The 23,264-nt window shown below is 35.8% G+C and overlaps 2 protein-coding genes across 7 annotated transcripts in view; one reads left to right on the forward strand and one right to left on the reverse strand.

The window, feature by feature from the left end:
* Positions 1-17,395, reverse strand: part of LOC117424583 (phosphorylase b kinase regulatory subunit beta-like) — a 57,621-nt gene extending 40,226 nt beyond the window's left edge. For 2 of the 5 annotated variants that reach the window (XM_034041064.3, XM_058992717.1), the window contains exons 1-5: positions 17,302-17,395; positions 12,767-12,856; positions 5,485-5,623; positions 4,262-4,361; positions 122-229 (exon numbers count right to left, since the gene is read on the reverse strand). In XM_034041064.3, coding sequence (XP_033896955.1) covers positions 122-229; positions 4,262-4,361; positions 5,485-5,623; positions 12,767-12,856; positions 17,302-17,365 — 501 coding nt within the window. In that variant the 5' untranslated portion in view covers positions 17,366-17,395. Of the gene's footprint in view, positions 1-121; positions 230-4,261; positions 4,362-5,484; positions 5,624-12,766; positions 12,857-15,994; positions 16,092-17,230 lie in introns of all 5 variants that reach the window. The other 3 variants (XM_034041065.3, XM_034041066.3, XM_034041067.3) reach the window with 3 other exon arrangements.
* A 180-nt stretch (positions 17,396-17,575) lies between these two features.
* Positions 17,576-23,264, forward strand: part of itfg1 (integrin alpha FG-GAP repeat containing 1) — a 93,320-nt gene continuing 87,631 nt past the window's right edge. Inside the window, exons 1-5 of one of the 2 annotated variants that reach the window (XM_034041156.3) lie at positions 17,576-17,830; positions 18,678-18,750; positions 18,841-18,977; positions 19,693-19,750; positions 20,128-20,208. In XM_034041156.3, the coding sequence (XP_033897047.2) occupies positions 17,656-17,830; positions 18,678-18,750; positions 18,841-18,977; positions 19,693-19,750; positions 20,128-20,208 (524 nt within the window). In that variant the 5' untranslated portion in view covers positions 17,576-17,655. Of the gene's footprint in view, positions 17,834-18,677; positions 18,751-18,840; positions 18,978-19,692; positions 19,751-20,127; positions 20,209-23,264 lie in introns of both variants that reach the window. The other variant, XM_034041155.3, reaches the window with a different exon arrangement.

Here is a 23,264-nt window from a genome sequence, read left to right on the forward strand (position 1 = left end):
AGGAACATGCTTCCTTAACCATGTTTGTGCCTGTTGTTCATGGTCCTGGAAAACCAACAGCAGCCTAAAAGTATGTATCTCGATATCTAGAATGCAATGTAAGAAATATGACTGGAAGTACCTGAAGATGACAGTATATGTCATAGGTCAAAACTTCATCTCCTGTGTGTATGTTGAATACTGAATGAAGGCATTTTGAAGGACTGGGATCTTGCTTAAACTGCTCTACCTGAAAGAAAAACAGCAACATTAAATACAGAACAAGACAACGCAAAATATCTGCATAGTTTACAGTAAATTAAGGGAGTATGTCGCCTTTTATTTTTGACCTCAGCCTGGCTTCAGTCAGTCATGGTGTAGGATGGGCACAATACATTATGACTGTTCCACAAATTCACCTCAAAGATCTAGAAGGACCAACTTGCGATGTGGGCTGCTTTTTACAGAAACACACACAAAGAACAGCAAACTCAATACACCTGTCATGACACTGGAATTCAATTACATGCACCACAGATGGAGAGCGAGAGCAACCTAATCTAAGGAACATGATTAGCTAGAGCAGAGTTTTCAGTTCTGTACCCTGAAATGGTCCAGGTTTTTTGTTTCAAACAAGAAATAAATATTTGTTTTAAACATGCATTATTTTCCATTGCACAGTTTGATATACAGCGATCGTTAAAATAACTGGTTGAAATAAAAACTTTGAGCAAAAGTTTGTACCATTCACTATATGTTAAAATAATACATCTACTGTAGGACCTACTGCATAGTACGTAACAAGGTCCCTAAGGTATATCTGTTACACATAAGTTCTCTATTTTTAGTTTCCCCACTCACTGGTTACTTGCAAGGTCACCACAAATAACCCTGGTGTCCCAGATATAAATTTTTATGCAACACATTCTCTCCTGCAGCAACCTTAAAATAACAGATGGAACAGAGAACGTCATAATATGCCAGGATTGTGCCTTGTTTGCAAATGTAACAAACATGTCTATGGATAATGTCATACAATCAATAATAATAATAATAATAATAATAATAATAATAATAAGCTACTAGGAATGACTGATGCACATAACAATTGTTAGTCCTCGAAAGTAATTTCAATAATCAAAATGCTTACCATGCTTATTTATTTTTTATTTGATGCCCTTCAAGCTAAGCAGACTGCAAAAGCTAAGAAAAGACTTCAAAACAGAAAGAATAAAGTGTAACTTGGTATGGGTGTGAAATATCAGAGTTATATTAACAAATGTGTTCACCTTGCTGTTTAGATTCACTTTCTATCATTTTCTGTTTCAGTCATCACTTTACGATCTTACAGATAAAAATCAATTTGTAGGATCAAGATTTTATTGACAGAATGAAAAGCGTATGGGTCAGATATAGGGCACCGATATTTGACTTTTGGATTTTAATTTAAAAAAAATCTAGTTTTCCACTCTGATAGGTATGTTTAGTCGTCAGCGAGACGGAAGAGCTGAGACAAATGTAAACGGATTTCCTTCCATTTGTGATAGAATTCCTTTGATGGCATTCTCACTGAAGCATTTGAGACACTGAATCCCATTAATCACCAAACTTTTAATGTGCTGGCATTCTTGTTGAGACTTTAAATTAGTTTTCGACTCCCAGATTTAAGACACACAAAAATCGTATTATGAAATACCCTCTATTCTAGTTCCATTATTCACTAGGTAAATGATAATCCCCAGGCTTTGTGAATGCATAAAAAAAATGTCTTTCTCTGACAGGGAGAAGATGTAATTTCTGTACAGCCTAATTAACAGCTACTTATAATTAAGAAACAGGCATGCTTTATTTACATTAGGTCAGTATGTTATACCTAAAACTTACTATTATTAAAAAAGCAGTTATAGTACAGTATTAGCATCATGAAAGAATGCTGGAACCAGACACAGCTGTAGAAGTATTCACATAATAGTTACATGTATCTATGCGGTGTTAGGTCTGGACAGTATAATCTTATCAACATACAGTAATCTGCTGCGTATCAGTGTGTTGATATGTAAATAAATCCTGTTCGCCTGTGAGGTGTATCAACTTCAACCTCCGTCTCGATCTCCTGCCTGTCACTCAACAGCGAATGCACGCACCCACACTGCAGACGGCTACCCTGTCACAAGCATTAATACCCCGTATCTTTCTAAACAAGGGATTTAGCGGAGCTCCCTAATAAAAGCTGAATCTCAAAAAAATAATTGTATGAATATAGTAATTGTTACAGCTATGTATAATGATTTTTAAAACAGGATTAATTTATCCGCCTTTTTACATATCCGCCCTTACTCTGGTCCCACCGCAGTCGGATACGCGGCAGATTACTGTATCGGTTTCTAGATACGTTTCCATCAAGTATCGGCTCTCACTGCAAAGCAATTGCAACATATACGGGTGATTACAAAATGTCTCGTTACTTTTTCAGAGATGTGGCGGCCAAATTTGTGTGACACAGACTGATACATAAGCATCAGTCCACGCTGCATTGTGACACCGTCAGAACTGTTAGGAAAAGCATTTGCTTTGTTTGTACTGTTCCAATGACATGTGGTATTAAAGCTGTTGCATTTTTCTTTTTTATCACAGTAACAGTGATGTATTATACAGTATTAACTTAATAGTACTATGTTAAACAGCATTACCATTGACACTACATATGGCAGATCATGAAGTATTTTAAAAAATGATCAGTGTATTTTTGTCTGCATGTGTCTTAGCTTTTTTCTAAACTGGACTTTTAATTCAAGACTGAAAATATTTGTCTTTTTTTTGCAAAGCTAGTCTGAGTGGTTTCATCACACAAAACTTGGACACCAGTACCCATCCCTTTTGCCCAGATGGGATACAGAGTCGTGGTTTTGAATGTTGTCTTCAATTGGTTCAATTGAAAACAAGAACCCTTCTGACCTCCTGTAAGAAAGAAAAAAAAGCTCCTTCCAGCTTCCTGACAGCAACACAAGATGAATACTTGTTTGTGGTAATTAAAAACACAGTGACAACCAGTCTTGATATAGGGTCAATTTGCATGTGTCAAACTATAAAAGACTAAATCTAACTTCATTATGACCTCGGTTTAGAAAAAATGATGTCAAAGTGTCTGAAGACAGTTGAACAATAAAAACTACAACATAAAACCCACTACAAAATTAGCTTTTGAAGTGCAAAAGTCTTAGACATGTTACATTTTTCTACTCTGATGCATTATGAGCATCAACAATTTACTCAAAGCCTCCACTAGTGTTTTCTACTATTACAACAACCTTGACTTGCATTAAGAAGGAAAAACATTGAGTTAAATAGCTCGCATCACTCAATTTTCAAGGTGAGGTATCCGAAGCATAATCAGCAAGTACAGAGAAACATCATCTGTAATTGACAAACCCAGGACTGGAAGACCCAGAAAGCTGTCTAACAAGGATGAGCAAAACTTGAAGATAATATCGTTAAGGAATAGAAAGAAGACAAGCGTTGAATTAACAACAGAACTGGCAGAAGGCACAGGTGTCGTTGTTCATCAAATCAACAGTACAAAGGTCACTCTTGAAATCAGGACTTAAAGGATGTGTTGCAGTAAGAACACCTCTGCTAAGAAAGGGGAACAAGACTAAAGGGCTAAAATATGCACAAGAACACAGAAAATGGACTAGGGAACAATGGTCAAAGGTGCTTTGGACTGTTGATGAATGAACAACGACACCTGTGCCTTGCTGTTCTGTTGTCAATTCAACACTTGTCTTCTTTCAATCCCGTAAGGATATTACCTTCAAGTATTGCTCATCCTTGTTAGGCAGCTTTTTGGGTCTTCCAGTCCTAGGTTTGTCAATTACAGATGATGTTTCTCTGTACTTGTTGATTAAGATGTTTCTCTGTACTTGTTGAACATACCACATCTTGAAAATAGAGTGATGACAGCTATTCCACTCAATTGTTTTTCCTTCTTTATGCAAGTCAAGGTTGTTATAATAGCAGAAAACACTAGTGGAGGCTTTGAGTAAATTGTTGATGCTCATAATGCATCAGATTAAAACAAAATGCAACATGTATAAGACTTTTGTACAGCAGTGTGTGTGTGTGTATATATATATATATATATATATATATATATGTTTTATATATATATACAGTTTTGTATCATTTTAAAAGTTGCTGGAAATCCTAATAGATGACATTGTTGGATATAAAATGAATCCTTTTCAGCAAGGTCAGAGCTTAAGTCTATGCAACAGTGCTTTACCTTATCAGCCTGGCGCATGTAGCAATACAGGATCCCTCTCATACATTTTATAGCGCAATGCTCCAGCTCATGAGTCCTTCCCTTGTCATCATCAATGCGCCTGGACCGGGAAGATAACATGCAAAACAAATTGGAAATGTAGAAATTTAACAGCGAACTCAGAGAGGCATCCTAGCAGGTTTGTGAAATCTTCCAACTTACAACTTCGGACAAACATAACTTTGATTTGTGAATAATTAGACCTGTAAATATCTACCGTACAGTATATTGAAAAAAAAAAAGATGCAAGAAGCATACTTTTAACTACTACACAGGAGTTTGTGTCTAGAACTGTTTCAAAATATATGCAGATAACATATTTAAATATCAATGTAATATCACTTTATACCGGGAGTTACACTTTTGTTAGTTCCTTACTTTTGCATAAGGCTTCACTTAATATACTGTTGCTATAGGTGTGGATATCTGCAACTTAAATAGCAGTATATCAGTATATTCAATAGCAATAAAGAGGTGGCATTATAATGCACATATAACTATGTTAATTTTTATTACACATTTTTCCCCAGGCTTTTGTTTTTCGTGACTTCTGTGAATAGTTTTCCAGTTGCCCACACATTTGAAATTTAATTTCCACCTCTTACGTGTTCATGCTGTTGTAATTTTGATTGTTTGAATGATTGTGTTGTCTCCAAAGCTGCCATAAACATTAATCAAACAAGGCTTCCTTAAAAACAACCATCGGCACAGATATTAACCATGGAGGATGCAACAAAGAGAAGGGGGGATGTATTAACAGATCCCCAGCATTTGGAATAGTTCATGTAATTGTGTCCCCAAAAAGTCAAAACTATATACTGGTAGATATATAAGGAGCACAGAATTAATCCTATAAAAGAGTGCACATTTGCTATAATTTTGTGAAGTATAAAACAATCACTAAATACTGTTTCCACATACTGTAATGGCATTTTCTTTACGTGTTTGTGGTTAGTAAGGTGGTTGTTATGCAGTAGAGGTAATTTGATAAACTAATAATGCATAGAAATAAAAGGAATCCATAATGGCAATTACTGTAACAAGGTAAATGTAAAAATGAGAATGTGTTCTTACTACAATGAATGTTTTGTTTTGCATGACCCAACAAGCACTAATCTCAGACGAAGAAGAAGAAGAAGAAGAAGAAGAAGAAGAAGAGCAGCATTGTCCTGTAATTATGTTACCTGTATGCGAGGGCTAGGGCCCAAGAGCTTGCAGCGCAGTACAAGTTATCCCGGACTTTAGCTTCATTGCACTCAGCAAAGGTCTTGATGGGGAACAGGCCAGTAGTAGGGCTTTGGTAGTTCAGCACAGTTGATTTAACTAAAAAAAGTACAATTGTGGGGAAAAAGAAAAATCTTTTTTTGTTTTTATACAGTAAAGTTGTCCTAATTACGCTACAAGTTCCCATCTATAAAATTCTGTTGAACAGTGCACAAAGGCTATATATTCCCTTGCAAAAACTTGTAACTAAACCAATAACCAAAATTAATAATGGCTATAAACTTGGCGATCATGTAATTATACACTAAGTGAGAAAACTACTGCTATAAATATATACACGTTAAGCTCTGTCTTTCATATAAGCATATGCGGCACTGCCTAATTAGAATTTATTGCAGTTTATTCTTCATCGCTGTATTCTGTCACTGCAAATAAATGACACATTATTTTTTATTAGCAATTCTAGACAAATGCCACATAAGCATTCGAGAAAGCATTAAGAAAAAATAATATACAAAACTAGCCAAGGTAGTTAACAAAACACATTTGTTTACAGTGTCTTTTTTTTTTTTTTTTTTTTTTTTTTTTTTTACAAAAACGGTAATTCAAAGAAACATGCAGGAAGCCCACTGAAAAGAAAGTCTCTAGATGTGCTTGTGCATATATTACTATAAGTGGGTCTTTTTTTTGGCTCACGGCTGCCTGGCAAAAGTGAAATTTCTGGTAAATTCATTTTATGTCAAACAATAAATGACAATTTGCTCTTCATAGGGAAGAAAAGTGTGTGTGTGTGCTTCTCTACAGAGCATGAAGATGTTGGCTAGGCAACCGGGCTTTAAAATTCTTTGGGACAAATGGAATAACTCACATATGATTCACCTGTTACCAAATACAGACACTTCTATACAAATACATGCATCTCTTTTATCAATGTTCAAATCGCAAATTGTCCCCCCCCACCCCAGATTGTCTAGCCAAGTTCAGAGGTACAAAAAAAGAATGATAGACTAAAATTATTTTCTATGAAGGGCATGACTATCAAGTGAGATAAATTTAATTTTGTCACGCAAGCCGTGGATCTTGAAACTTAAACTGTTTCGAATTATAAATTGTTACAATGGTTCCTTCCATCACCAAGACAACAAGATGCATTGGACTGACTGACCTTCCCAAGAATCCTGACTACAAACAAATCAATGGCTTACCTGAAAGTACACCTGCTGAGATTACGCTACACTCCACATTAGAACACATGACCCGTTCTCCCTGTTGCATCTGTTTTGCGACCAGGGAACAGATAACAGTACAGTGCCATTCACTACAATCAGCTATAGCAGATTAAAACCACTGAAGCACAGCAACATTACCACATAAATAACAAACAGAAATCCATCCAGAAACTTGAGACGTTTTCTTGAAATGTGTCCGAAACATTTGTCTATCATGTTTTTAATAAGGATGAATGATTGCATGTTCTTTTCTTTGTGTAAGAATATTTTTGTTGTTTAATTCACAGACTCTTCTGGTCTGTTGAAAGAAAATTCATATTTGCCTAAATATTATGCTGTACTTCCATGCTGCTCAATATTGTGAATTTGAGATACCACAAACCACTGTAATTTCACTTAAAAAAAAAAAAAAAAAACTAACTAAGCTGTAAAAGCGTTCCAGTTCCCCCCTCGCCCCTGTCCCCCCACACAACTTGCCAGTAAGCTGAGTAGGCTATTATAAGTACATGGACATCTGTGTCACTTTAGGAATGATCTGCAGATAACCACAAGACTCTTCCTGCAACACAAAGCAGTATCTCCCAGTTTTGCTCCTGGCACAGATCTAGAGAGCAGCGTCATATCTATATTTTTGCTAGCATAATGATGCACTATGGGACCACAAATGATGGCAGTCTTAAACTGAAGGGCATAACAACAATAGTCATCACCCTCACAGTGAAATGTTGTAGCTATCCCTTAAAAATGATTTGCTGGAACACGGGAACGACTCATAGCTTGTACACTGTGTCCGGCTGCAGAGCAGATCTTTAAACAGTGTTGCTTGATGCATAGCAACCAGTCATTTAAAGTGCCTTCTGTGACAGACATGTTTCAACAGACTTTCATCAGTGACTGGAAAGCTTTATAAGTCTCAACTTATGGGACAATCAGTAGTGATCATGCAGATTGAGAGGTTGCACAACGCCTGCCTGGGTATTCTGAATGTGTTGTAGCTTGTCCACGCTAATGACAGTGAACACATTTGAAGGTCATCCATGCTGTTCACAAAACTTTCCAAGCTGCATTATGTCCTGTAATATATTTTTATATCAGCTTTCCATGTCATCTACATTGTGCTAGGTTTAAGATATATCAACACAGTGCAACATTGTGAAGCTAAGAAACAAACCACTGCCTAAGTGCCTTTGCAATATAATGTGTGCTGATCTGTTGTATAATTCTGTTCTTCTGATGCTGAAGATACCTAATTATAAAGTATTGGCATGTAAATACTATACTTTAATGTGTTGCGAGTGCAATACATTCATTGGTAAGCAAATTTACAATGAAAACAAACTATTCTATCTTGTCCAAGAAGAAAACATTGGATTGTGTGATCAACGTGTTTAGAATATAATGTCACTTGTTTTTTTTGTTTTTTTTGTTTTTACAGGATCATTATTGTAGATTTGTTTTCCCCACCAACATATTTTCATGGTTCAGTACTGATGACACAAGAAAACAGCAGGAAGTCGTCCTTTTTTTTTCTAGTTAGGAACAAAATAACCTCGTAAATCTATCACTTTATAGAGCATGTCTGTATCATTAGAAATTTAATTAAACTGTTTTTGAAACATTTCACCTCCAGAACGTGGCTTTATATTAGATTTTCTTTCAAGGTAATTTTCATTTTCTGTTTGCTGTCATAGCAGTTGAAGATTATATATATATATATATATATATATATATATATATATATATATATATATATATATAAACACTATACATATATATCACACTGTACATATCAAAAAATGCAGATGAAAAGAGTTCTTCCAGGGCAATTACATCTTTAGTGATGCGAACATCAGAACAGGGCAGTAAAATGGAAAATGCATTAGTAGTTTCAGTAGAAATGCTACATTATTCCTCTGTAAACAGAAAGTTACAGTATTGGTTTCTACTGGCAAATATCAATGCAGCTATACTGATTTAACTAATTAAATACAATTAAATCCATCAAACCATGGAACTAAAATAATGCTACAGTATGTAGACTGACCAGTTACTCTATACAGGGTTAGAAACTAACAATATTGTGCTACTAGTCCAAAGGACTAGTACCACTACTCCACACAAGCAGCAGTGTGGAGTAGTGGTTAGGGCTCTGGACTCCTAGCCGGAGGTGGGTTCAAACCCAGGTGGGGGACACTGCTGCTGTACCCTTGAGCAAGGTACTTTACCTAGATTGCTCCAACTGTATAAATGGGTAATTGTATGTAAAAATAATGTGTAAAAAAAATAATGTAATTGTATGTAAAAATAATGTGATATCTTGTAACAATTGTAAGTCGCCCCGGATAAGGGCGTCTGCTAAGTAATAAAATAATAATAATTTTGAAACTTGGTAGTCCTGATGTAAACTTACTAGTATGTGAAGTGCCTAAGTTGGCATCAACAACAACAGTTGGGGTCCCTAAAAATGGGCTTAGATTTTATTTTGCTAAAAAATAAACAGTTATAAATTTAGATTTACATTTTTTTTTTTTTAACAGAGCACCTTCGTAAACGCTCATACAGATCAATCAATCACCTGTTTGCACCTTGTTACTGAGCGACTGTGTGCTGAGAAACTGACACTGACAGCACCAGACGGGATGATGTTAGGTGGCTTTTTTTTTTTTTTTAATTAGCAGTGAGAGAAAACCGCTTCAGCAAGTACAGTAGAATCTGCCAGAACTGACGGACGCTGAATCTACTATAGACGCTAATGACAGCATAACAAATACAAAAGGAAAATGAGGGAAATGCAGATCTTTTCAAGAAAGCTGGGAGACTTTGCAATAATAGTTCTGCTTGTGAAGCATCCACATTATACATTGACAGAACAGGTGATTTACTATCAGGGACCTTATTTTCCCCCATTGGTGCTTGAGCCCCGGAGCGCTCACAGAATCACCACCTCTGCACCTATTATCAGTGATTAAAGCCTGGTTTTCAAACAAACTGATTATCGCTCACCAGTACTGTATTGGTATAAGGAAAGTATGTTTTAAAAAAGTAATTTAACCCAGTATAAATCTCCACATTTTTGTAAAATGACTTTACACTTACTTCAAAAGGTGCAACGTGTTTCAGTAAATTCAAACGATAAACTTTGCATCCCGCGCAGAGGGAGAACACAAACGTAAAACGTCATTAAGTGAGGTTGGCATTGTAGGGGAGACGAAGGGAGGTGTCAGTAACAAGTGACTGCTTTCTAAGCGTTATTTGTGAATGCTTATTCACCACTGCTACACCTGCATTTTTTTAACGCAAGACTGAACATGAGAGTATATGTGTACATTTTTTTTAAGTACTCGCCCAGGGGACTACTGAGACACAGACACCAACTAGTCCTCATCAAACTGAATTTCTCCTGAGCGAGCGGGCGAGCATGAGTTTCTAACCCTGCTATACAATTAATATTTAAACATACCATATATTATCAGTTATAAAACAGAGCCTGATGTGTTGCTTAAAAAATAAAATAAATAAATAAATAAAAATCAGCAGTGAATTAGTCTGACATATTTCACTGAATTAGTCCAAGCAGGTAGAAGGAAATTCATCTTGTACCTAGCTAAGATTTTCCAGTCTAGTTAACCGTAGCCTTGGTACTCCATTTCGTTATTAACTATTTGTACGGACTTGAAGGTGTATCTGTAATATAGCTGTGCTTGTTCATAAAACTGTTTCATGTTGCACGATTAAGTTTAAAAATATATGTTTATCTACAATATCTAGTAAGAGATCATATATAAATCTGCATGCATGACTTCTGTTTTCACAGCTAGAAACACCTGTTATATCTAAGGGGTGGTCTTGGCTTTCATTTTAATGAATGAGTTGCTGTTATACCAAGTTAAGCAGTCTTTCCTGGATTAGCAGGTGAAACCAACTGTTAGGAACATGAAAAGGTCATTCAACACCAATACCATACCTGGGGTCATCCTCCCTGGCTGTCTCTGTACCGTGTTTAAATATATACTGTAGGATCACATTGGTCATAACTTGCATGCACTTTATACGTGTGTGTCTTTTGATTGTAGCAGCAGTGTGGAGTAGTGGTTAGGGCTCTGGACTCTTAGCCGGAGGGTCGTGGGTTCAATCCCTGGTAGGGGACACTGCTGCGGTACCCTTGAGAAAGGTACTTTACCTAAATTGCTCCAGTATAAATGGGTAATTGTATGTAAAAATAATGTGATATCTTGTAACAGTTGTAAGTCGCCCTGGATAAGGGCGTCTGCTAAGAAATAAATAATAATAATAATTGTGTGTTAGAGGAGGCTGTGTGGTCCAGTGGTTAAAGAAAAGGGCTTGTAACCAGGAGATCCCTGGTTCAAATCCCAGCTCGCTCACTGACTCACTGTGTGACCATGAGCAAGTCACTTAACCTCCTTGTAATCCGTCTTTCGGGTGAGACGTAGTTGTAAGTGACTCTGCAGCTGATGCATAGTTCACACACCCTAGTCTCTGCAAGTCGTCTTGGATAAAGGCAGAGTGTGAAATAACCGATGGCATCAGCGGGAATTGCCACAATGCCCAGGCTGCTTGCCGGAATGCCTCCCAAAAATTAAAACCCGCCGGTGTCCCTTAGCACCAGAACATCTGATCCACAACCCATACATAAACTTGCTCAGCGTCAGATAGCCCATTCTGTCACCATTTAATTTAATTCTGTCTAATCTCACCCTGCGAGTCATTATCATAATGTATTATTGTTGCTATTCTTTTTACTGTGCAACCCCCAGCACTAAGCCACGAGAAAGACTTACGGTAACATTGGTTAATGACGGGCAAACAAAAGGCGAGACGCTGTTAGACTGAGCTCAATAAGACCGCGCTTCCAGGACTTTTCAATCACACGTGTTCACTGGCAGTGTCACTGTGATTTTTGTGTCTGTGAGCCCCGTTCAAACTCAAAAACGTTTAAAAAAGAAAGAAGGAAGAAGAGCTGTCTAAAGTGGCAGTGAAGTGTTCTAGGATTTACTTAATGTTCAGGTAAGCAATGGGGTGCACAACAATTCGTCCCCGACAATAATCATAATAATGTGAACTTACAGTTGTCAAGTACAGTACTGCAAACGGACAAGATTAGACAGAAAGAAATTGAATTGTGACAGAATGGGCTTAAAATTGCACATTCTACTTAACACAACAAAGGCAACATTGCCTTGCCCTTCATGACCTTAACTTCATGCCCTGTAAAGGCATCTGCTAAATAAACAAATATTATTATTATTATTATTATTAGCTCACAATATGTTTTCATTTGGTGGACTCCTGTCCATTGTTTACAACTTGGAACTAAACATCCAATCTATTGAATATAAAGTTTAAGAGATATTGGGCCTTGTTTAGATAAAACCCAACAAGTCTTAAAATGTTTTGGCATTTACTCAACAGCATACAACAAGTGGAAGTAATTGGTCATGTTGACACCGCAAAGCTGATAATTTATGATTAAAGACAGACAGACAGTATCTTGGTTAGCATATTCCTTTGAATGTTATTTGCCCTCTGGAAACAAACTCAAGGAGCTGCTTTTATAAGGTTCTTTGAGTGGCTGTGAAAGTAAGTTTAACACAGCACAGGACAGTTGGAAGGCTTTCAATAATTTCAATTAATTTCATATTTCTATCATCCTCAGCTCTGAAGAAAATGTGCACTGATTAGTAACTCAAGCCAACTGCACTTAAATAATGATGACTATTCAATATGTTTAAACAGCAGATATCTAAATGCAGCTGCCATTTATATCACTAAAATACATATTTACAGAACTAAAATAAATGCAGAACATCGCAATAGTTTTTTTGTCACGATGATATAGCTTTGACCTAGAAGGATACAGCTCAAACAAATGGTTCACATTCAGTGAAATGTGACCTTTTTACACACAGATCAACAGGAATAGAAGTACATGGATTTAAAACCAAGTATAGTTGTAACAAAGCCAAGTACTGTTGATGGATATCCGGATACTTACTGGCACTATAGTACTTGTCCAGTTTATCCCACAGCGTCTCACCATCTTGTCTAAGAAGGTTGATGCTCTTCAACGGTTCATATACAGAGCCTTAAAAAGAAAAAAAGAAAATCTGTATTACTCGCCACTCATATTTAAAAGTAGGCATACACAGTACCAGGATGAACAAAAAGACTCACATATCTACTCCAGAATTTACTAAGTGACTTAGCAGCCACAACGAACAGGCAGCAAGCACAGGAGGACTTCAAAAATGGCCTTATCATTGTTTAGTGTATAATTTAAAAAGCGGAGTCATTTTGAGTTCCAAATCCATAGAGTATGATGTACACATGGAAATAACTAATTATTTTATCAGCTCCACTTATGCAGCATATTTTAGCAAGCTCCCTCTAGCAAACCAAAAATGAGTCCAAATGGGGCTGTGATTTAAACAGCACAGACTAGACAACGTCACGGCCCAAATCCACAATGGCATTGCCAACAAAAAATTTAAATATGGATGTCAAACAGAATCTAAAAAGATCTCCTCGTCTAGAGCATTAGTACAAATAAAGGATGGCAGCAGAAATTCACAATATAATCTATCTCGTCACCAGTGAATTTGGTGTATTTTAAGACCTCATTTTAGAGCACATCCCATTTGTTAGACCACATTTATAACACGTTCAAGGTGATTTGCATTTTAATGGGATCAAGCCAGGGTCAATACTTCAGGTACTGAAAAATCAGGCAAGACACAGGAATTTTTTTTTTTTTTTTTTGTATCTGCTTTTAAGTAACACAGACCTAACCAATTCTTGTTAGCTGCCTATATGTGGAAACATGGAAGTCGTGCAAGCGAACTAAACATTAATTTCTCAGTGCTGCTCTGTAAGCTGAGTGACCGGTGCTGTTGGTTGCTAGGAAGCAGCCTATTGATTATACGTAGATCATGCAGTCTTGTAATGACCGAAGATAAGTTTATAGAAAACCTTTGTGGCCACATACTGCTTCAATGCTGTCACTTTCTTTTCCGAAACACTTTCTTCAAACCAAAATCAAAGCATTAGATTGTCATTACAGATACATTACAAAGTAGCTGTGTGCCTCAAAAAGGCATTTACAAAATCTCTGGAGTAGAATCTATGAGCAGATGATCCTTCATAATTATTTAATTATTTTAGTAAACTATTACTATATTTAACGCGCGATTTAAAAAATATCATATTGGCTCACAAGTTTAATAACCAAAGGCTTACCCAGTGGTAGTGGTATGTACCTATATATTACAAGGCTTATGCATACATTACCCTGCCCTGCAATTAAAAATTAGATGTCTAAGGTTTAATTTCCAATATAGAAAATAAAATGATGGCACTGCCTCAATAAATTAAATTCTGTCCTCCCCATTTTCCCTTTATTAGGCAGCATAGCTGATGATTAACTCAGCAAAGCAGGCAGCGTTTCTACTGGCTTATGTTGAACATATTTTTCGCAAACCTTTAGTAATTCGCTTTATTGTCATTTCTCCTGCTCTCTTCACTGTTCATTTCTAATACATGTATCTATGTTCAATATTTAAACGTAATCACTTAAATATGAATATGTTTCATTTCTAGCATTTCTTACCATACTATGAACAACAAAACAGGCTAATAAGACACAAATACATTGGATAGTCCCCTTCTTTTACTGATTTCAATGGCGGCTGTATTTAGATCCGGCGCTGCTGATCAACTGAATACCAACTGAAGACCCTAATGTATTTGAAATTGTTCAGAGGACAAAATGATAGAACTAGAAGCAACAATTGCATTTCAAAGTAGGCTAGCTCCAGTAAATTAAATACGGTTCTAGTGCACAACATATTATTTAGTAAAGCACTATAATTATTGTTTTACAAATTGTAGTAATTAAGATGTAATCCATTTGATTTGGCAAGTACTATTTGGTAAGCCAAAAAAAAAAGTGGTGGGTGGGTGGGGGGGTGGTGTCGAGGACAACTGGGGGGGCTGTAGCTCATCCAGTAATTCAAGCCAGGGATCAATTAATTTACAGGAATGCTGATGTTCTGTATTTCAAATGTAACACTTATTATGTTAATGTCAGGCTATCATACTTTTTGAAATGTTTATTAGCAATTCCTTATACAATAGCGGTGATAGAAAGAGGAACAAAATGTCACAATTCAAAAGGTCAGAACATCCAAATGAGTGAATTTTGAAAAAAGTGAGATTTGTAAATACTCCCTTACAATGTGTTGTGACTTCCTTTCTTTTAGTAGTGAGGCTGCTTAAATTGATGTCAAAACAGTTCCTAAAATGCGTAAGACTTAACCAGTCTGTATTTCGGATTCACTGGATGGGGCTCCTCAGTCAGGATGCCTAATGCCTTGGGGGTCCAAGAGCCAAGAAAGTTTGGAAACTCCTGACTGACTTCTGATTGCTATAATGCTTTTTTAAGATTGAAAAAGCATTTTAAAATACATATTTATATCGTACACCTTAATTACAGACTGAAAAAAAAGAATATTTTAATTGAATTACAAACTCCAGTACTAACATACATGGAAAGTAAAAAAAAAACTACTGCTAGACACTGGTTAAAACTCTGACAGATTGCTTGATCCCCTTACATATTTATATCTATACCAACTACTTAAAACACTTCCAATTGTTTCTATATATTTAATAATTTAGATGGGTGCTGCATTATGTAACAAACTGTAACACTTTGTTTAAAAATAAAGACTCAGTATACAGTGGGATATTTATTATACTGCAAAACGTATTGTTAAGTCACCCAACTTTCAACCGAACTGTAAATTTTAACATACAGTTTTTAAAACAGTTTTAAAAATATGTTTGTATCAAAACCAGTAACACAACCCCCATTTGGAAAAAAAACAAACAAAGTTATGTTCCCTTCCTTACTGTTGTAATTAGTAACAGACTAGTAGGTTTCTAAAGAGGAGCATTTCTAAGCTAAAACTACATGGGGATAAACACAGAACAATGCACTAAACACACACAGAAGAATTGATTTAGCTTAACATGATTGTCGGATATTGCAGAGGCTTTTAATGCTTCAAATTAATTCAATTATGTGGCCATACAGTTACAACGGGATAGAGAGAGGCATTGTGATTTAAATAAAAAAGATTAGAATAATGCAAATTCAGGAAAGCAATTAAATAGTGCAGGCCTGTAAATTAACAACAATAAAAGACTCTGCTGTTGAACTTACCATATCTCGCCTGGTTAGGACCAGAACTTGGGCTTTCATCTCCGAAGCGTGACATTTTCAATTGGTATAGTTTATGATTGACCGGCTTTCATCTAAACTATAGCAATTTGCAAAAACGGTTAGTGATGGTTAAGGACAATTAACATCAAATAACACAGCACGTACAGTTAGCAAGGTTATTGCAAAAGCAAAAAACACACACTCAACACAAGCAAAAGGAAAAAGCTGTAACACTTTCTGAGATCCCCCCCATCTTTCCTATTGGTTTATTTTTCATTCTCTACACCGTTCCCAGTTTGACATCATTTGTTGTGCGTCTTTAAAGCTGATCTACAGTATAGTGTAAGACATAGCTGCATCAAAAGTAAAACTTAATCTCTGAAGTGCTAAATTCCACAGTATCTCAAAACTTGCCCTGTAATTGGTGGTAGGGCTTTAACGAGCTTGTGTGACATTTCTAATGTTCTCCTTATTGTGGAAAGCCATTTCATTTAAGTAGGTTTATAGTTTAAAAAAAAAAAAAATTAACATCCAATAAATACATACATACATACATAAATACATACATACTTCAAATAAAATGTCACTTGTTGAAATATTGGAAATAACATCTGGAAACAATATAATAATTGAAGACAATATTCATCAGGCTACTGAGGTATGGACTGCCTCATTGTTTTACGTCAAAACAATAGTACCGGTATTAATTTATTAAGCTAATTCCACCTTCCACCCCGCAAAACAACTGTTATGCTGCAATAGCATTGATTGCAATATTTAATGAGTATTAATTATTTGTCAGATCCACAGTACCAGCAAATAACAAAAGAGAAAGGGCTCTTTTGTTATTTGCTGGTTCTGTTGATCTGACAAATAATACACATTAAATATTGCAATCAATGCCATTGCACCATAACGAATCTTCAAATACACGTGTAGACTAGTTGTATCTGCAGAATGTAGCCTACATTAACAGCTTTAACATAAAATACATGCACTTATAGCAAAGGTTAATGATGGCCATTGCAAGCTGCACTAATATCACGAATGACTGAATGAAGACAAACAGTACTGTGCTTAAAATAGCCTCGTCCACTCGTGTATCATTTATGATGGCCTCCCGCCTTTAGCTCAGAGAGAAGTCCAGTGGGGGTGGAGGGTTGTGTCCTTACTCCGTTTAGCTAATAACAACACAATTAATGAAAGAGAATAAGAAATAGCCAAATATCAACCTACAGGGTCTACAGCAGACATGCAGTACTTATGTTAACCAGTGACAAACAGCCATGCACGTGAATAAGTCAAACCTGAACGTTTCAGTCTGGGTTTGAATTCCAAAAACTTCCAGGTGACATCTGCCAAACGAGCCATATTTACAAATGAACCAACAATGTACGACACTATCGTAAACTGCGCAAAACAGGAAGTGCCTTGCCAATCAATCGTTAAATATTTACGCACATTGTTTTAAACTAATTACATGAAAACGTCTCTTATTGTTGTATCGCTAAAGTATTCAGTGACGAAAACAAAAAAAAACGCAGCGTTTAAATAAAGTGTAATTTGTTCGGGGTTTGTTTTATTTTTTTGAGACTGACACACTGCCGTAAAGCGTACTGCAGTATTCCGGGTTTTGTTGTTGAAATTGATACGCGATCAGGATGTGGATGTTATCGTTCTCTTTATTGTCGTTTTTCGTTATTTTTTCCAGTCATTGTCTAGTCCTGGCTCTTCAGAATGTAACGGGGGACTTGTTCGGATCCGAATCATACGGAACCATCGCTGCTTTTGGGGATTTTAATTCAGACAAGCAAACGGACCTGTTCATCATCAGAGGTCGTCAGTACCAGTCTATGTTACTCTGATCTTTGTTATGCTTAGTGTATCATTTCCTATCCTTGTATATTTTGTCTTTGGTTTAAAGTGACAACAATGTTGGTTTGTACTATTACTATATGTTTAGACTAATTCAGCTTGCAACTTGGCGGTGTCAGACTGTGAAGGAGTGCAATTAATAATACAAGGTGTGGTCACCAGGATCGATAAACTGTACTAGTACTACATAATACAGATTTTCGCTAATTTGTTATTTTATATAAAGTATTTAATCCCCTGAAACACAATACAGACCTTAGCAGCAGGTGCATTTTAGCCTACAGCAGTACACAGCCATAAATAATTGTCTTATTTTAGACTATTTTCAATTAATAAGCACAAGTTCAAGAACACAGTCAGTCAATGGGGTGATTCTGTATCATGTAGGTACAGTTTGTCCAAGAAGAAGTGTTTAATGTCGTATACATTATCGCGCAGAAGAACTTGCCTGTCAAGAGGCACATTCAGTGAAGTTCATCTCGTGGCCCTGTGAACATTTGTCTAGTGTCATTGCACTATTTGTAACGTGTGTGTGTGTGTGCCATGTATAATTCTTGTCATGTCTTATAAGCAACCCAAGGGTTAAGCAATATGTTCACTGAGAAGGAGCTCAAAATAGTTTATTAAATACCAACTAAAAATAGTATTTAAAAAATGGATGAGCAGTGACAAAATAATTATCTTGTTTTACCAAGCAAACCAAATTGGATTTTGTGGCCAAATATGAGGATGCATTTCTGTATTTTGCCTTCTCTTGACAACTGTAGCCAGTGTTAAAAGTTCTTTGGTTTTTCTTTCTTTTTTCCAGAGACAGAACTAGTTATATTCCTGGCAGATTTAAAGGCCCCTTACTTCAAGCCCAAGGTGAAGCTTTCATTGAAGTGAGTATTGCTTATTTGTTTTGTTGATATCATCACTGTGGTCACATGGGGTGAGTCTGGTAAGATGACTTGTTCAAATTCCTGTTTCAGGGATGTCATTATCAGCAGTGTGGTTCCAGGAGACTACGATGGAGATTCACAGATGGACGTTCTTCTCACCACTAAGAAAAAAAGTGCCGACCAAGAAACATCAGTTGTAATTTTCTGGGGAAATAATCAAAGTCTAGGTAACCTTTTCCTTCTATATTGCACAGATGTAATCGGCTGTTCTCAAAGTTCAGAAGGCTTTACAAATATTAAATGCAAGGCTGTATTCTTGTCTTGGCTCTTTTGTTAAGAAAGAACTACAAATCATGGAAACTGTGTAAATTAATGTTTTAGGCTTACATCTTTAGGTTGTTTGGAACCATCGTCGCTTGACTCCCAAGAGACCCAGCAATTGGCCGTTCCTAAAGCTTTTGGGAGGTGACATTCTTAGGGATGCCATCTCCAAAGAGGCTTTTTAAACAACAAGCAGTCAATGTACATAACTTTCTGGAAGTGTGAATGCTTTGAAACATGGAAAACATGCATGGTGATTATAGCTGTCGTGTCTCAAGGCTAGTCCTTAAGGCATTTAGTTTATTAATAAATATATTAAATTAAGCTTATGTTTTACTTTAACTTAAGTCATCCCTTATTACGTCACAGTGGAAAATAGGATGTTTAATCCTGAGACCTGGTTCATTTCAGGTAGTCTTAGTCCTATGCCTGGATATTAAAACAACACACCCAATACAATTTGAATGTTATGCTTTTTGTGGGCTACTCTGTTTACTGTACTTTAATTTGCATGTGATTTTAAAGTATAAAACTGAAGGAAAAAAAAACACCTTACAATATCATGCATTTGCAAAGGTTTTTACAGTTTTCTTACACTTACGCATTTTGTTTTTTGGACAGATGAAAATCAAAGGACCAAATTAAACAAGACTTTTCAGGATGAACCCTTAATAATGGAGTAAGTATCACCATACAGTGCACTATAACCGAGAAAGCAATGCATCCTAAACATGTGTTTATTGTAAACTAGCTTCACAAATTGGTACCATATGTGTTCTGTGCTGTACTTATAAAAACTGATTTGCATATACTGTTATCTTGTATGGATGTTTGTTTTTATGTACATTTGTGACATTTACAACTTGTGAAAGACTTGTTTAACTAACCCTTAAGGTTTTACAAATGTATTATATTTGTGATCTTTAATTGTAACTGTGAACAGGTTCAAATTGTAATCATTTATATATATATATATATATATATATATATATATATATAATGTGTGTTTTAAAATGAATTAAAATGAATTGCACAATTAATGTATTTCTTTTTCAGTTTTAATGGTGATATGATACCTGATGTCTTTGGTGCCATTAAAGACAGTCCCCAGACGCACATCTGCTATCTGAATGGAAGGTAAGACACTGACATAGGTTTAATATCCAGTCCTGTCTCTATAAAGATGTAGCTTTTCTACAGGACACTGTAATTTACATATAGGGAGATAATAAAGTCAGTTGAACACTGATGTGGAAAAATCCTATTTACTGCATTCGCCTTCCTCAAAACAAATGATGCCTATGTAAAGCTGTGGTTTCATGTTCATGCAATAAAGATTGTGGCCTTGTCTAATTAATGCTTTCAGTTGTCTGGCATGGCTTTATGTTATAGTAACTAAAAATGGCCTGGTCTGACTTAATGTTTTGTGCTAGTATGTGCATATACCCCTGACTGTCAGTTAATGATAAATTATTATACATTATGAATGCTGAGCCTGCAAGCCGTTTGATTCTCCCCTGCTCTTTTTTTATATTGTCTGCCCAGTTCTCCACTGGCTCTAATGACAAGACATGACTTACTTAATTGAGTAACATCAAACAATTATGCCGTATTCAAACTTTCCGTAATTGCCCTTGTTTCATATTTCCCTTTTACTGAAAAGGAGAGACATGCTTAACATAATTCTAAAAGGGTTTATGGGAAATCCAGACCACTGTAAATATTCAAAATTTCAATCTGCAGTATTTCAAGCAATGTGCCATTCATTTCAGCTTAATAATATGTTAAAGCAGAACCAATTGATTTATTAGCTCCCATTTCAGCAGCTCCTTCCCCTTAGGGGGCTGGAGTTTAACTGCAGGCTTATTAACAAATGATGATAATCTAAAAGGATATTAATGCTGTGATACAGAGGGGTATTTATCAGAACTGACACCACTGTGGAATAGAGCAGACTGCCACTGTGGAATCCTAACAATAAGCCTGATTGCTTTCAACTGAACCCTCTACAGGTGTGTGACGGTGAAGAAAACAAACTGTGTGTGAAGAAGCTTGAGTTTTATAGCTGAATATTCAGTGAAATAAAATATGCAGGCCTACTCTGGCACTATTCTCTTGGTTTTAAGACTACTTAGTCCCTAAAAGAGTTGTAAAATTTTACGTTAAAGCAGTCCATGGCTGTTGTAAAGTAAGTTTAAAAAAGTAAAGTGTAAAGTGGAGCAGTTGAATTTATTTGCTTTGCTCTTGCAGCACTAAGTACCTTTACAGAAAATAGTACTCATTATTGTAATTATACTGTAATAAAAATTGGCATAGATATACCTACTGTATTAGTATATACTATTCGTGGTCTGCTGTATTGAATGGTGTTGTTGGAAATATATTTGACAGATTCTTCCAAAAGGTTGTTTTGTCAAACTAACCTTCTAAGCCTTTTGCGTAGACTCTTAAGTACATCAAGACACCTGTTAAAGAAATGTATGCATTTAAAAATGTTTTATAAAGGAGTGCTAACTTTTCTGAAAGCAAGGCTTTCAAGCAGAGATACACTTAACCTAATGCAGTACCAGATATAAAATGAAAATACATGTTTATTGAAACATGTCTTTCTTTCATACTGCACATTTGAGCCCTATAAAGTGCGTGGGTGTGCGTGGCAGGGAAAATGTATTGGATTATTTTGTTAAACTCACTCGAATAGTTTTTTTATTAGTGTTATTATTATAGATTGTTAGATTGTTATTAAAGGCTAGGAGATTTAAATTGGTGTATATCCAATAAACACAGGGAAAACACTGGAAATGGTTACTCAATTCACATTGACTTGACCCCTTTCCCTGTAAAAAAAAATATATATATATAAATAAATACATTATTATTAATTATTTTAGTGCAGTTAGGTAATGTCCCTCCTTCCTGACTTGTATCTCACAATGATTTGTTCTGAATACTTTAAAGCCACCCCAACTACTGAGTTGCAGCAAATTCCTACATTTCTATTGGAGGATTGTAACCTGTTTGTGGGATTTAAAATGAGATTACAATTAGAAACTGAGGCTTGTTCTTGGGAGATTTAAAGCTATATTACAGTTCGATAATTTACACGCTTGTGGAATTTAAAACAGAATTGCAAACTGTGGCGAAATGTAAAAAAAAAAAAAAAGCCAAAACACACAAAAATCTGGAATTGAAGTGTGCAAGTACTATACATATTGTGACAGAACAAAAAGTCCCAAGAATTTTGGAAAGTAATCAAATATAAAAAGCAAAAGCCCTGAAAAAAAAAAGATAGATAGATAGATAAAACTTAAATAGCTAAAAATAAGTAATGAAAAATGAAATTAATAAAAACAGATAGAGAAGCCCTAATTATAAAGCATGCTTAGGGATAATATGCTGATGTGGTATGAATACTGATGTTAAATAAAATGTGACAAGCAACTACTTTTTTCCCCAGCAGTTCTGTGTGGTTAAGATGGTTTGTTAGGATGTGGCCTCTTGATTTCCTCCAGGCTGTGTTGAAGCTTGAAACTGTCTAGATTTCGCCTATTTGAAATGGAGGGCAATCGGATACACAGAAGTTTCCATAGAAACTGCTCATCTGATTTTATTGTTGCAGCAACAATCTCATCTACAGTGTCATGCCCTTAAACAGATTAACAGCATTTATTTTTCTTTTATTGTTTGTTTGGCAGTGCCTAAATGATTCATTATTTGCATACACACTGCTAGAGAATGTTCTTTACCGGCACAGAGAATATAATAAAAAAAAAATTCAGGTCTTAAAATAGATACTCTTTTAATGTGTCACAGCCGACGCAAATCTCTTTAACTCCAGTCCTGACCTAAGAACACACTTTGTTTTCTAATTGATGTCTTCACAGTCCTTTTGAAGATTTCTGCCAGTCACCAGTCTCTTTCAACTGCAGTGGACTGTTCATGTTAATACTTTTAAAGAAATGTGTTGCTGTGGTCCTCAGTTTCGTGGTTGCAGTTTGGGACACGGGCTCTTCGCAAGATGGACACTTGCTGTCGTTCACACTTTAAATCTCTGTTTTTCTAATCATTTCATGGCCAACTACTAACAATCTGCACTTGGCTTTACACACTGAAAAGTCAAGACAAGTTATGTGCTTAAGATCCTTTGCCTAGCATGATTTGCTTAGTTAAAAAAAAAAAAAAAATAATCGAAC

The sequence above is a fragment of the Acipenser ruthenus genome, chromosome 19, assembly GCF_902713425.1.
Source record: "Acipenser ruthenus chromosome 19, fAciRut3.2 maternal haplotype, whole genome shotgun sequence".
Taxonomy (NCBI): domain Eukaryota; kingdom Metazoa; phylum Chordata; class Actinopteri; order Acipenseriformes; family Acipenseridae; genus Acipenser; species Acipenser ruthenus.